The sequence below is a fragment of the Gopherus evgoodei genome, chromosome 4, assembly GCF_007399415.2.
Source record: "Gopherus evgoodei ecotype Sinaloan lineage chromosome 4, rGopEvg1_v1.p, whole genome shotgun sequence".
NCBI classification, from domain to species: domain Eukaryota; kingdom Metazoa; phylum Chordata; order Testudines; family Testudinidae; genus Gopherus; species Gopherus evgoodei.
The window spans coordinates 64,839,087-64,854,705 of NC_044325.1; the positions used below are offsets into that span (position 1 = coordinate 64,839,087).

The 15,619-nt window shown below is 42.3% G+C and overlaps 1 protein-coding gene and 1 long non-coding RNA gene across 2 annotated transcripts in view; one reads left to right on the forward strand and one right to left on the reverse strand.

Moving 5' to 3' along the window:
* Positions 1-15,619, reverse strand: part of LTK (leukocyte receptor tyrosine kinase) — a 163,375-nt gene that overhangs the window by 61,696 nt on the left and 86,060 nt on the right. Inside the window, 4 exon segments of the mRNA XM_030559520.1 lie at positions 9,218-9,384; positions 12,363-12,463; positions 13,473-13,628; positions 15,340-15,477. Of these exon segments, the coding sequence (XP_030415380.1) occupies positions 9,218-9,384; positions 12,363-12,463; positions 13,473-13,628; positions 15,340-15,477 (562 nt within the window).
* On the forward strand, positions 524-6,938 carry LOC115650109. The gene is made up of 3 exons (XR_004000008.1): positions 524-701; positions 6,123-6,310; positions 6,731-6,938. It is a non-coding gene; the product is annotated as an uncharacterized LOC115650109 (long non-coding RNA).

Sequence of the window (15,619 nt, forward strand, 5' to 3'; positions counted from 1 at the left end):
CTAAATACATTTGGATCTCATTTAAAACACATGGGGAGAACCTCAGCTACTGCCACTGATGAAACTCCATCATGATTTACGGGAGATGGAGCACTGACATGCAGAGCATGCTGTTTAAATATATTAACTGTACAGTTTGGGAACAGTCTTGTCCTAAATGAGAAGAAATTAAAATAGATATACCTGCCAAACATTGGCCCAGATCGCAGATGATGTAATGTGGTGTAGCTCCACTGACATCCTTAGATTTACCCTGCTTTATACTAGTTGAGGTATGTTTAAGTGAAAAAATTCACAACTACAGCAGCTAGACCTATACAAGAAGAACAATGCTGGTGCAGCATCGGTGTACTATAAACTCAGGGCCCTGTCAAATTTCACAGCCCTGGAGCCAGAGAATCAGCAGAGGAATTTGCCATTTGAGCCAGTTGCTGCAGAAACCCTCCTCGTAAACACAATATCCTGCTTATTAGGGCAGTTTTGCTGACTCTACTGCAATCCAAGACTTTTTGTGCTCCTTGCCTTCATCTCTTGTTTTCTGTCTGCCCATCTCTCCCCACAGAAGCAGGATTTCTAGCTGGTTGTAGTGGGAGTGCAGCATAGTTATGAGAACCAGAAGGAGCTTTATAGATGGTGAAGCTTCTGATCAAGATATTGAGCACTGAATCTTCTAGGCTGTCATCCTCCTCTCCCCATTCAAGGTAAGAAATGATCAACCAGGAAGCTGAACTTTCCAAAAACTACTTACATGCTCCACATAGCCTTCCCTCAACTACCTAGTACTCCTTTCTTCTGGCCTTCACCAGCTCCTGCCTTTTTACCTGCTTTCACTCCTCACAGGCTTGATTATATGGGTCTCAATTCACACTGTTCCTTCCTGTTTCCTGTCTTCTCCTACTCTGCCCATACCCATGGCTATTCCCCGTCCCGGGGGCCAGGAACTCTACCCAACAGCAGAGGGAGGAGGCTAGAGGTCTCCCTGTAGAAGACTGAAGGAGCATGGCATACTGGCCTAGAATTCCACAGCAAGGACCCTTTGAGACACAACAATACTGGATCCTGCATTAAAATGGAAAGATGGCAGCAGCCACAAATGCATCAAAAAGCAATTTACAGACAGATATTTCCATTTAATTACAATGAACAACACTACCTATTATGTTGGTCTAGATTGGGCTGGTAGCACCACTTATTATTAAGGCTGCCTTTATAAGCTCCTGCTTTTAGTTGTTTATAACTTTACCAAATTTTAGCCATTTGGGCTGAAATTTTCCAGGCAGGGTGTCTACCTCAGGCCGATCATTGATCATTATTATTTTTGATATCATTATTATTAAACTTCAGCCAAAATGGCTGAGTCATTTCTGAGAATGAGGCTGAGGAAAAATACATTGTCTTGCCTGTGTTAAAAAATTCTGAAGACACCATCTAGAACCCCCATGCTTTGGAAAAAGGGCTTGAAATTTGGCAGGAAAGCGTCCTTTGTATCAAGGATGTGCCTTTTGCCATCCTTGTGAACATCTGCTCAAATCTGGCCAAGTTATAAAGTTTCAAAAACTGCAATTTGCATGTGGTCAGTAGAGACTTCTTAAAGTTTAACAGCTAAAATCTCCAAAGATTTCAACTATATTTGGCATGCACCAGCCTGGGGATGAGCAGGCTTTTCCCTGTAATTGCTGCTATAAGCTACTATGAGTTGAGCCAAGTCCACGCATCTCAGCTGACAGCAAGGATTCTGTCTCTCCTGTGCTATACACACAAATAAGAGGATGGAAGAGAAAATGGCCTGATTCAAACGCAGAGGGGACAAGGTACAGATCTGTGAGGTGAAGGGAGTAGATTGGGACATGGAATTTGGGATGGGGAAGACTGGGGCTGGAGGCTGACATGGAGGGAGAGGGGAAATTGGGACTGGGAGTTGGAAGAAACTGGGACAGGCCTGGCAAGGAGACTCGGACAGGAAGCCAGGAAGGGAAACTGGGGGTTCGGAATGGACTAGAAGCCAACGAGAGAGGATTGAGATCAACCAAGGAGCTAGGGGAGGGAGACTGGGGCCGGTTGGACAGTGAAAGGGAGACTGAGAACTAGTGGGGCAGGGAAGTGGAGGTGGGGGAGGGGAAGCAGAGCGGTCTGTGAATTGCATTTTGATGAATTTCTGGCTGCTGCCATCTTTCCACTTTAATGCAGGATCCAATATTGTTGTGTCTCAAAGGGTCCTTGCTGCGGAATTCTGAATAGTTTTCAAGTACTTAAAAGGTTGTTACAAGGAGGAGGGAGAAAAATTGTGTTTTCTTCACCTCTGAAGATCGGACAAGAAGCAATGGTCTTAATTGCAGCAAGGGAGGCTTAGATTGGACATTAGGAAAAGATTCCTAACTGTCAGGGTGGTTAAACATTGGAATAAATTGCCTAGGGAGGTTGTGGAATCTCCATCATTGGAGATTTTTAATAGCAGGTTAGACAAACACCTGTCAGGGATGGTTTAGATAATACTTAGTCCTGCCAAGAGTGCAGGAGACTGGACTAGATGATCTCTCCAGGTCCATTCTAGTCCTATGATTCTAAGAACCTAGCATGTTGGGAGAGAACTGGGACTGGCGGAGGAAAGAAAGTGGGATAAGGAGCCAGGGGAACACTGATATTGGAGGATGAAATTAGGATTAGAAACCTGGGGAGTGGAAGTGAACAGAATGGAACTGGGATAAGAAGCTAAGAGTATGGGGGAAAAGGAATGGGACAAGGACAAATCGTAGAAGATGAGCAGAAAGAGTCAGGCTTGGTGGGAACAGGCAAAAAGGTCATTATCCACTAGTGCACATTCCCCTCCAGAGTCTAGAATGGAACCTAAGATTCCTGAGTCTTACCATAGCTCTGTTGTCAGCAAATATATTTGAAACCCACTAGTAACATGTCCCATCCCCTACTAGTGTGGTCCACACAGAGGATGACAACCTGCTACTGTTATCAGTTATTCCCTTAGTTTAAAGTAGCAGAGGTCTGTGCAGTGGATACAAAGGTTCCAACTTTGCTGATGACCCCTGTGGATGTCAATATGATGCCACATGATGGAATATTTGTTTTAATCAGTTTGCTTTTTAAAAAACCTAGTAATTACATGAAACACTACCTTAAACAATGTTAACAAGGTTGCAAAGTCAAATATGCAAAATTTAGGAAAAGACAGAATGAAGGTATTGCCTGTGCACCCTTAATTTGGCCCCCTTTTGTGTTACAAAACACTCTAATTACATGTTTACCTACTATAATTTTCACAGGATCCCTGCCTTATCTGTGCACAGGATGGACTGTACACTGGGGATGAATCAGAGTTGTATAGTAAAGGAGGCCATTGTCCATAGGATGCCTGATGTCTTTGTTGCAGGAAGAGAAAGGATGATCTCATGGTTAAGGCAGCTGAATGCTGCTCTGGAGAACTGATTCTATCCTGCCTATGCCACAGACTTTCCTATGTGATGCTGGGCAAGTCACTTGAACCAAACTTTTCACATATGGTGACTAATTCTGTGTTCTTCATCTAGGTTCCTGACTTGATATAGCCATGGTCTGATTTGCAGACGTGCTGAGCACTAACAATTGCAAATAAAATCATTGGGAGCTGTGCTTTTAATATCTAAAGTGCTTTATAATGCCAAGTACTTGAAAAACCAGGCCATAGGCATCTCAGATTTGGCACCAAAAATTAGTGGATAATTTTGACCTTAATCTCTCTGTGGCTACGTCTACACTACAGGATAAATTCAAATTAGCTTAAACCGATTTTATAAAACAGATATTATAAAGTCGATTGTGCGCGTCCACACTAGGCACATTAATTCGGTGGTGTGCGTCCATGGTCTGAGGCTAGCATCGATTTCTGGAGCGGTGCACTGTGGGTAGCTACTGTAAAATAATGAGGCCAATAACGTCAATTTGCGTCCACACTAACCCTAATCCGATATAGTAATATCGATTTTAGCATTACTCCTCTCGTTTTGTAGGAGTACAGAAATTGATTTAAAGAGCCCTTTAAATAGATATAAAGAGCAGTGTAGTGTGGACGGGTGCAGCGTTAAATTGATTTAATGCTGTTAAAATCGGTTTAACAGCGTAGTGTAGACTAGGCCTGTGCCTCATCTGTGAAATGGGGATCATACCACCCCCTCACCTTACAGGGCATTGCGAAGATAAATTAATGTTTGTGAAACCCTTAGATACTACAGTGATGAGTGCCACAGAAATGCATACGTTAGTTAATAATTCTGTCTTCAGAGCAGGGCTGGACTGGCGTGCAGTAAATAAAGTTTGGCACCACAAATTGAACAATGAGGATAAAACAAAATACTGAATAGCTGCTGTCATAAACAGATAGCTAAGGGTTAATGTCTCTTTCACCTGAAGCACCTGACCAGAGGACCAATCAGGAAACCGGATTTTTTCAACTTTGGGTGGAGGGAAGTTTGTGTCTGAGTCCTTGTTTTCTGTCTGCCTGCTTTCTCTGAGCTTTGGAGAAGTAGTTTCTGTTTTCTAATCTTCTGTTTCTAAGTGTATGGACAAAGAGATCAGATAGTAAGTTATATGGTTTCTTTTCTTTGGTAGTTGCATGAATATAAGTGCTGGAGTGCTTTGATTTGTATTCTTTTTGAATAAGGCTGTTTATTCAATATTCTTTTAAGCAATTGACCCTGTATTTCGTCACCTTAATACAGAGAGACCATTTGTATGTATTTTTCTTTCTTTTTTTTATATAAAGCTTTCTTTTAAGACCTGTTGGAGTTTTCTTTACTTCAGGGAAATTGAGTCTATACTCACCAGGGAATTGGTGAGAGGAAGAAATCAGGGGGAGATCTGTGTGTGTGTTGAATTTGCTAGCCTGATTTTGCATTTCCTCTGGGTGAAGAGGAAAGTGCTTTTTGTTTCCAGGACTGGGAATGGAGAGGGGGAGTCACTCTGTTTGGATTCACAGAGCTTGTGTCTGTGTATCTCTCCAGGAGCACCTGGAGGGAGGAAGGGAAAAAGGATTATTTCCCTTTGTTGTGAGACTCAAGGGATTTGGGTCTTGGGGTCCCCAGGGAAGGTTTTTCAGGGGGACCAGAGTGCCCCAAAACACTCTAATTTTTTGGGTGGTGGCAGCAAGTACCAGGTCCAAGCTGGTAACTAAGCTTGGAGGTTTTCATGCTAACCCCCATATTTTGGACGCTAAGGTCCAAATATGAGACTAAGGTTATGACAGCTGCTCATTAAGTGAGCACCATCCATCCTGTGCTCTAAATGAGGCAGGGTACTGTGGAAAAAATAGCATGTAATCATGTTATCAAAGACTATATCATAATGCATACTCACAAGGGGAGCAAATTAGGTTTGCACAGGCAACCTTAATTGTGGCATTTCTTAACTTTTGAGTTCTTGACTTTGCAATCTTGATAATGTTCATTTAAGGAGGTTTTTTTGTGTGTAATATTATGTATCATTCCACATTTCCCTCATTTTCTGAGCATTTTCCCATATATCTTATGCTGCCCCAGAATGTCCATTTGGCTTCAAAATTCAGCACTGCCATGATGCAGAAACCAAGGACCCTAGGCAGAGAAGTTAGGATCTGCTTGTTGCACAATACACAAAGTCTTAACTATATCTCGACAGCCCTTGGAATTCCTTTCCAGGATAACAAACAATTAGTGCCAAGTAGCAAGATGTTTAATTCTAAACCAATTCATTGGTTACATTAACCATCTTTTACATGATCAGAACTAAAGAGCTAAAAATTGACAAGGTTCCATACTGCTCCTCAATATTGTGAAAGTTACTGGCAACCCCCTTTAACAGCTAGCAGGCAGCCATTAGGGGGAAGCAAAAGCCTTAACGTACACAGTAACCTGAACTTTTAAACTATCTTCTCTGCTCTGCCTTGAGGCAGAGGAATCTGGCTCTAAACCGGTTTTCACTGACCAGATAACAGAAGTACGGGGTCTGGCAACCACCAATCAAGTGTTAACATGGCAAAAGTCTTTGTCTAAATGTGTATTAAAAATTTGTAAAACTTGTATAAAACAAAGTCTTTATACCAAGGTGCAAGGCTCTCCTTTTTTCTGCAAAATAAAGCATCTTTTCCTTATCCCTGTCAGGCTGTTATTGGCTCTCAGCTAGGCAGACCCCGACATTTCGGTAACAGTTTCTGGCAACCCCAGATGGGACTCTCCTATCTCGGACATAGGACTTCGGATGGCTGCGGTGAACTAGGAGCGGTGCCACCGTGGTGTTTAGCCCCTCTTCCTCACTTCACCGTGGCCCCTGGGGTTTGTGCTCTGATAAGGTAAGCCCTAATAAAATAAGGAAATGCTATCTGGTTCTGGCTCTGTTCTGTTTTGGTTAACCGGTTAATGTTTTTTTGCTTTATACATTTGGGCGTTAGGGTGTGGGCGGAACTGAGCCTCTCGTTCGTAATTCCTCAGGGTGGAAGCCATAGCGTGCAATGAAGCTCTAAGGTCAAATTGAGATCCCTCTGTCCCGTCCCCTGTAGCGATCAATGTAATAAAAGTAAAAAATCCTGAATTAAACCATAATTCCCTCTGCTCTCTGTTTAATTCTCTGTTTAAGTGTCAAAAAACAAATGGGTAAATCTCAAAAAAAAAACCTCTAAAAATAGCCCTTTAAATTATATGCTAAATAAATGGCCTTTACCCGGTGTTGAAAAGAAAATGTCAAAAAGAAACCGTTTATTCTTGTCTTCTAGACTCTGAAGCTGCCCTCTCCACTGTTACTGTCAAGCCGAAGAAAGGTAGACCTCTGTTTTTTGTTTTTCAAATAATAAAAAAAAACTAATGCCAGCTAAACAGCATTCAACATACCATGCACTGACTGGCACAATAAAAATGATGTTTTGTGTTCTATATTCTGTCTTATGGTGTTTGTCTCGTGGCCAAAATTGTTGTGTTTAATATTTTTATAAAATAGTCTAGTTTAAAATCAAACAAAAAAATTACATTAAAATGCAAATACATATTTTATTCAACTTAAAATACAAAATATTTAAATAAATCAGGAAAAGGTAATATACTAAGTCTAATACATTTCCTTAAATAAAAAAAAAACTTCATTGGCCAAATCTTTTAATTAAAAATTGTTATTAAAATTTGCATACCAACAGTCTTTGGAAGCAAGGACATGAAAAGTTAACCCACTCCCCATATTGTACATGGGATTCTTCTGGCTACCTCAAATTTCTAGCCAAAGGGCTGGGAATGGTGGGAAGCTATGGAACACCAGAGGTTGTATTAAGTAAACTCCTCAAAGTGGGTGTGCTTGTCCTGGCTTGTTGCTCCAAAGATCTGTAATAAAGTTATTTTACTAAAAGGGTATATGTAGCATACACTAAATAATAAAACTAATATACTGTATAATGGCAATGTTTATGTATTCATTGTTAAAAAAATAAAAATATAAATAAAAAGTAAAAGTTTCCTTTGTAGGTTAAAAAAAGCCAAAAACAAAAAAAACCCAAAATAAATTAACTAAAAAAATAGCTAGCAAGCTCAGGCTAAAAATAAAACACTGGCCCCATTCAAAAACACTGCTCACAGCTAAAACTTGGCTGACAACCAAGAAAAGGGGGGGAGTTTAAAAACATGCCCGAGCATTAGGCATATTGCCAGCATGAGGATCCACCCTATATTTAAGTATAGGTTGGGACAAAGATCTGTACTATGGTCTAAGGGTTGGAAAACCTGAGGCTCCTATATTAAACTAGAGATGGAGTTGAACAAAAATCCTGGATCTGAATTTTACTGGAGTTTGGATCTTGTTCCAAACTTTGTAATTGGTCTGTATTTCAAGCTGAGCCAAATCCCTAGATACCAACACGCTTAAACTCTGGGGAGGTTTGGATCTGGATCCATGCGCCCATCTCTGTGTTAAATGGAGTCCCCTTTTTTCTTGACAATAACGTTTCAAAGTCGTTAGTTGTTGTAAATATTAAATAGGATATTTCCTTTCATTGTAACATTTAATAATTAAAATGGACTCTAATTTTTTTGGTCAGAAATGTGATTTGGGTGAGGCTCTGCTGAGGAAGAATCAAAAACAGAAGAGTGCAATTTAAAACCACTCTCTCTGTGCAAAACTATAAGCTGCCAATATACTCCTCCTGGTTTGAAACTGATTGAGGCTGGGAGAGGGGATGAGAAAAGTCTGATTAAAAAATACTTGGTTTGAGTTTCTATAGACTTTAAAACTTGAGTCCATTCAGAAAAACAAATAAACATTAGCCCCATCTGTACAAAGGGTGAACACAAATGTACACAAGCACTATTGTGCATGCCTGTCTTAGATACTTGAAGTTTCCAATCCACGTGCACACAGTGCTGCTGCACACAAGCATCTATATGCATGCAAATCACTGACATGTGCATGCTGCTCATTGGGTGTTGTGCTGAGCTAATTTGAGGGGTGTGCATTAGTAAATGTGCATGTGTGTGGCCTTTTGAAAATCTGGGTATTTTTCATTTTGGAAACAGACTTTTCCTTAACATATTCATTTTGTATCCAATATCAGTTAATCTCAAACAGCAATGGATACATAAAAGTCCTTCAAGCAGTTAGAAAGATGGGGTAATTTGGATGATGTGCTGAATCCACAGAACAGATAGGGGTGAATTATGTCCTAATGATCTAATGAGATTTATTCTTACACTTATGTGACTGATTCACCTATTCACAATGCAGAATTTATTAATAGCATTTTATGGATCACTTTGTTTACCACACCCTCAGTCAACATCCTACCTTTTCCAAACACTTTGCATGTCATAAGAACAAATTGTAAAGTTAACACAGTGTTCCATAATGTAGCCCTGTTAATGCAGCCAATGCAAAACAACAATTCAGCTTGAACAAACAGTAAATCTAGGCCCTGATCCAAAGCTCTCTGAAATCAACAGGAAGAATCTCAGAACAGGCATTTGATCAGGCCCCTCGTTATTTTATCCATTGCCCCTCTTTGGTATTATAAAAGGACCAGGGGCAGTTCTATATGTCACCATCAGGTGGTGATAACAATGTCTGTATCCATGAGAGCAATGATTTAAGAGGATGTATTCCTACAGCCATACCTACAAAACCCCAGTATATGTGACTGTAAGAGAGGCACTGGAAGAAGTCAAGAATGCAAATCATGCTCCACAACAGTCCAGCAAACAAATTAGTTAACCAATGGCATTCTTACCTGTTCTGGAGCACTGGCATTTGCAGGGTGATGAGAAACCAGCGGTCGCTCCAGCTCCCTGTTCTTTCCCACATCAGAGGGGAGATACTGACTCCACCTGTCTCTTCCTGGACAGAGAATGAGATGGTGCCATTGTAACTGCCAAAAATATGAACTGAGAATTGGATCTGTAATAAAATAAGAGGAAAATAATGGCATCCTGTGGTGAAAGGAGGGTGGCAATTGAAAGGACGGATTGTCTTTAATAACCATGCAAACCAGCTTTTAAAGTGGGAATCTTTGTGGTTCATGTCACCTCCTGGCCTTGGCCCATGTCCTGGATGGGCACCCAATGGTTGTATTTGGATCCAGCTGCTGAATCCCATGTGCTTCTAAGCTCTGCTGTGTCTGGGCAGTAACTGATCACTGTTTCTAGCTCTGAGTCTCTCAAGCACACTCCCAGGTGCAGTCCCCATGTCTGACACCCTCCCAGGGCAATGGGACCCCGCAGTCTGGATGTCTGGAGCTCAGAACTAGTGCCCTAGCCTTCCCAAGACCCCAGTTGCATAGAGATGTTCTCTCAGACTCTACCTCACTATGGGAGCTCTGGTTTCCCAATTATACCCCTCAGGGACAACATGGCAGTAAGATAAGGAAACAGGCTTAACAAAGGAATTTCTTAACCACAGACACTTTTATTCTTAAATAGCATTAGGACAATAGATCTTAGGAAAACAAACTCCCGAATGCATTCTCCCTCAATGTGCTGACCACAACAGTGAGTGCTAGGTTGGGTCTGAGTCCTTAGGCCAGATAGCTCCCCAGGCCTGCAGGGATAAAATGCGCCCCCCCCCACCCCCCTCCGAGAAGCAGCTCCCTTAAATAAATGCTCTCCTCTTTAGTTTATGTGGTTAGGCCGGACAACTGCAGCTCTTCCAGTCATGTGCTTAGACCGGGGGATTCCAACCCCCTTCTCAGACTCATTCAGAATTGATAGCCCTTGACGGCTCTCTCCTTGCGAGTCTCTTGAGGTGTCCCAACTCCCTGGCATAAGCACCCATTATCCAGAATACACTGCTCTTAAGAACATAAGAATGGCCATACTGGGTCAGACCAAAGGTCCATCTAGCTCAGTATCCTGTCTTGTGACAGTGGCCAATGTCAGGTGCTTCAGAATGAACAGAACAGGTAATTATCAAATGATTGTCAGGATTTGACTGGTTTTCAACACCATCTCGATGTGTTAACCCAAGATGGAGATTACAATGCAAAGTGAAGGTTACAAGGAAGATTTCAATAAAAAATGGTGCTTCCAAAACAATATGGAGTTTACAGTTTGACAAAGACATACTCCCGGTCTCTCCCCCATCATTGAAGGGGAATGGAGAAGGCATACTTGAGGAACTTTCTCACATCTCCTCACGAGATAAGAGGATCTGCTATAATGTTTGCATCCCCTTTGACATGAATCACCTCCATATCATAACATGAGTGCCAGACTCCATTTTAGAAATTTGGCATTAAAGCCCTTCCCTTGGGAAACATGGTCCTTCCAAGTCTCATTAAAAATACTATATACGTCAAGGCAAATTCCTCCATCCCATATGTCATACAGTAAATATCTCAATAACTAAACCAACATATAGTATTCATCAAACGTCACAGAGCAGTTCCAAATCTGTCACATATATCTTCCCCTTTCAGAGCACACTGGACAGATATATATATGGAGTTCACACACACACCCATTGCCCTAGAACTTCTGGGTTTGAAGCTGAGACTTAACCTGCCACTTCCTTCTCCCTCTCATTTGCTAGAGAGTGGGTGCTCCTTCCTTCCTTAATGTGCCACCCACCAAAAATATATGCTGGGGTTTCTCTCCCACTGGAGTGGTGTACGAAGCACCCCCTTGAAAGGCTGGGTGGTCAAGACAGACCTAGCCCCCTATGAAGCTGGTCTTAAGCAAGCAGTAACTCCTGAGCTCTGGTTACCCTATCTCAAGTAGGGAAGGGATTCAGGGCTCCCCAGCTCTGGCATTCCTTCTCAGGGTCTTGATTTTCACCTGTTGGCTGTGTGTATATGAGGAAACCACTTCCCTTCCTGGGGACTGTTTCCTTTCTCTGCCCCATCTCCATGAGGGTCAAGAGCTAGGGTTCCCTGTGGTAACACCTCTCTTTCTAAGGTAAGGGGAGGCAGGGAACTGAATCTGACCTCTTTGTGTCTGCACTTGAGCACACCTGGCTCACTCCACCTGTAGGGAAATGAGCAGCATTCCTCCCTCCTCCCAACACAGGCTCATTTGTGTTCTCACAGACACTCACCTGTTCCATAAGTGATCAAAGTCGCCTGTTCACAATGTAGTACAAGTGGACTCTGCCTCAAACTTACAATGTAATTTTCCCTAAAATATCAGATGGAATATCTTCTAATACTCCCACCACCAGCAACCCTTAGCGTTCCTGAGTATTTACAAGGATCTATACAGGCGGACAAATGGGGGGCTTACTCTTGAAACTTGTAGCCAACTCTGACTGCCTTCCAACACCTGATGAGATTTCAGCAGATGGGGCTTCACAGAAGTGTGGGCCATGCTGGTATCCCCCTACCACAGAATGTCACTGTATTAACTTCTGCCTTCACCCCTCATTGGGAATCTGGTGTTTCTGTTCCCATGAGGGTACAGCGAGACAAATGTACTAATGCCTGAGATGTGAGCTCAGCCACATGTACACTATATGCCCCAAATGAGCCAGCTGTGTTACTCACTCCCTCCAGTGGCCAAGTAGCAGATCCCACCTCCCCTCCCCGGGCTGGGCAATCTGTATGTTAGCTAGCCATGGTGCATTGCCAGGCCCCTGGCATCTGAGCAATGGGCAGTTTGCCCACTTGTGCCTTGTTCCCTGACCATCAAAACACTTCAGATCTCTGAGGTCTCTCTTTGGAGGTTGGGTTGGGGATGCCACTTGCCCATGGTGGGATGCACCTGCATGCCCACACTTCGGTGTCTGATGCTTGGTTAGGTGGGCTGTGTGGTCAGCCACTCTAATTTCCAATGTTCCCAGGTTGTTTGGCATACAGAGAGATAGGGAAGGTAGCCATCATACAGGCAAAGGGACCTGTAAACTGAGGATTAGCCCCACAAGGATGCTAAAACTGAGCAATATACCTGGTAGTCTCCACTGGCAAGACTGGCTGGCAGGCTGACACTGTAAGCCCTCGCAACATCACCTGTCTGATTGCTGTCTGCTCGCAGGTACAGGAAGTGCCCTGTGAGCAGAAAAATTAATTAGAACAAAATGGCATACATTCATCCAGTCAACAAAAAATCTTTGTTGACAGATGTTCGCTTACTGGATACCCACTGCCTGCTGATTAGAGAGGAATCTTGTTTAAAAAAAAACTGGCATTTTCTTTTTCATGCATTTATAAAATAATTTCAAGACTTTGTGCTGAAACCTCTGTGACAGAAGGGCATGATAGAGGCTACATTAGGGCTTCAGTGTGGATCTCTCATTGAGGTGGTAAACTCAGATACATTGGTGCCCTGAAAACCTATGGAAAAATGAATTTTAGCAGCATGGGAGCTGAAATCGCAAGACGTTCATTGGCCCACCAGTGAGTGCACCTCAGACAGCACTTCTACACCTTTCCAAACATTGGCTTGTGGGCACAAAAACTGGAATTTACAGTGAGCTCCTCCACAGCCAGTACTCCTACCACATTCTCTCCAGTGATTCTTGCTGGGAGTGACTTGGACTGAACTACCAGTTTCTGGTCCTTTGTACCCAGAAAGGAAGGTCTAGCTAGGTTCTCAGGAGAAAGAAAAGGACTAAGAGAGAGGAGCAATGAAAGTGCAATCCTAGGGCCTATGTTACAAAAAGAATTGTGCTAACTCATGGTTCTAAGCCACAGCTAGGGCAGTGTTATCACAAGCGCTTTCTATTCATGCAAGCAAGAGAAAAAACATGCTATATCACGAATGCCCCTAATCTTGGCAGACAACCTTGAACCAGGATGGGTTTTTAGCCTTAGTTCATAGAGGGCTCTAGCCTCCCTGTGTGTTACTTTCCAAGCTGACGGATGTTCTTCTGGACCTTTTTTATATAGGTCTATGAACCAGGACTGAAACCACAATGGTCTCAGTTTAAACACAGTCCCAGCTAACGCTGATGAACACAAAGGTGATTTGGGGAGGTGGGTCAAAGAATTTTAAAACCATCTCCCAAAAAACATGTTTGAGACTAGAGAGAGAGATTGTACGCCATGAGGAACATACCTTTGGTGGCTAGCAAGGCAGATCCCATGAATGGAGCTTCTTGTGTCATTTCTTCAAAGCCCCTGATGGACCAGCAGGGAGACACAGTGTCATTCAATATCCAGCCACAGGAACCCTGCTCAAAAGAACAGTGTGCTCCTTCTGGGAGACTGTCTGCTGGAAAGGATTAGAAAAAATGGGGGTATTTCACACAGAGCTGATTAGGGAACAAAAGAGCAAGAAAACTGTAAAGTCAGCTATGGTCACTTTCACTATGTTTCCCTAGGGAGCAACAAAGGTAATACCCTATTGTCTTCTACCAAGAGAGAAGGTGGGTGAGGTAATATCTTTTATTGGACCAACTGCTGCTGGTGAAAGAGACAAGCTTTTGAGATTACACAGAGCTCTTCCTCAGGTCAACACTGCATATTAGTCTTCTACCAAGAAACAGTAAAATGGCTTATTAGTTTATTTTCATGTATAGTAGTCACTATCAAAAACTTAATACTCATCACTTAGTAGGATGAGAGATATTTTTTATTCTAAGTGCAGTGGAAAACAGTGGTTCTCGAGAACCCATCATGTGATAACTGTTTGGTGACTGCTTTATGGGATACCAACAGATATTCCAGGGGTCCCCATGTCCTATGTAAAGATGGTACAATGGCTGACTATAGTAACTGTGAGTAAATTTAGAACAAAAAAATGACACTTCCTCAGATGGCGTATAGTCAGCCTATGGAATTCTCGACCATACTGCATGAGTAAAACACTTATCTGCATTTTTGAAAGGATAGTTTTCTGACCAGTAACATTTGTGGTGATTCTAAGGATGGTCAGTGCTTCCAGTCGATCGGGATAAGGTCTGGAAGGGATTTCTCCCCCCAGCGAGACAGGTGTAAAAAGAAGAGCTTTTGCCTTCCTTTGAAGTAGCAGGAACTGCGCCCGGAAAGATACCAGACTTAGTAAGCTAATGGTTTCATCCTGTATAGAAAGTCCTATATTCCTCACCCCAGGAGTGCATTCCGTATCCCAGGTCCAGGTACCCAGTTAAACTAGGTAGACAAAATATATAAGTAATCTCTATGTGTAATCAATTTAATTAATCTATTTCACTTTCTAAATTATTATTCTTCCTGATGGGCTGAATAGGTAGAAAGCAGGTTTTTTAACAATATCAGTCTGGTTTGTAGCTTTTGGTATGCATTTTTTATTAAAATTGTTTCTATATGCACCTGGTGTGTGGGATAGGTATATTTTATTATATAAAGCAATATATACATACAGTGAGTGGTTAGGTTAATCCGAGGTGTCTACTTCTAGTAGTATCTCAAAGGATATATTTCTTGACAAGTTATATAATACTAGTAGTTGGTAGATGGTACAGTGACCCACAGAAATTCCTGGTGAAATACATCCTAATTCTGACTATAGATTTGGTGGAACACCCTTTTTTAAGTGCTCACATGACCAGTCTAAATGAGCCATCTTGGTCGGTTGGCTTTTGTGGTGGGGTGGTTTGACTGATGCAATTGGGATGACAAATGATACCTCTACGGGAATTCTGCCTCCCAAAATTAAAAATTCTGTGCACAATAATTTAAAATTCTGCCTATTTTATTTGTCAAAATAACACAAGATAATCACACTCCTGCTCTCAGCTCCGAGCCTCAGCCGCTCAGGTCTGACAGTAGGAGCCCCAGTTGAATGTAACAGGTGTGGGCAGGAGTGCTGGGGGAAAATCACAAATTCTCTGTGAAAATATAAAATTCTGTGGCGAAGATAAATTCCAACGAACTTCTGCATTGCGGCATGGCACAGAATTTCAGCAGGACTAAAATGAGGAACGACTGAAGGAACCGATTAAGGGAGCGGGTTTCTTACTCACCACATATGGCTTCTTCATCCTCTTTGGCAGGGCAATCACTGTGAAAATCACAGACCTTCAAGTGGCTGACACAGCCGCTGTGTGGGCAGGGGAAAGTGGAGCCCTTGTCGTATGTGGAAAGATCCTTTCTTTCTTTTTCTAAAGGGTACAAAGAAAGAAGCCCAGAGAGAGGAGTAAGCAGGTGGACTAGAGCAGGGTTTTGGTTTGGATGGTTCCTCAGTCACACTCACACGTGCCTTCCCCTTGCTACATTATAAAGACAATCAGTTCATAAAATAAT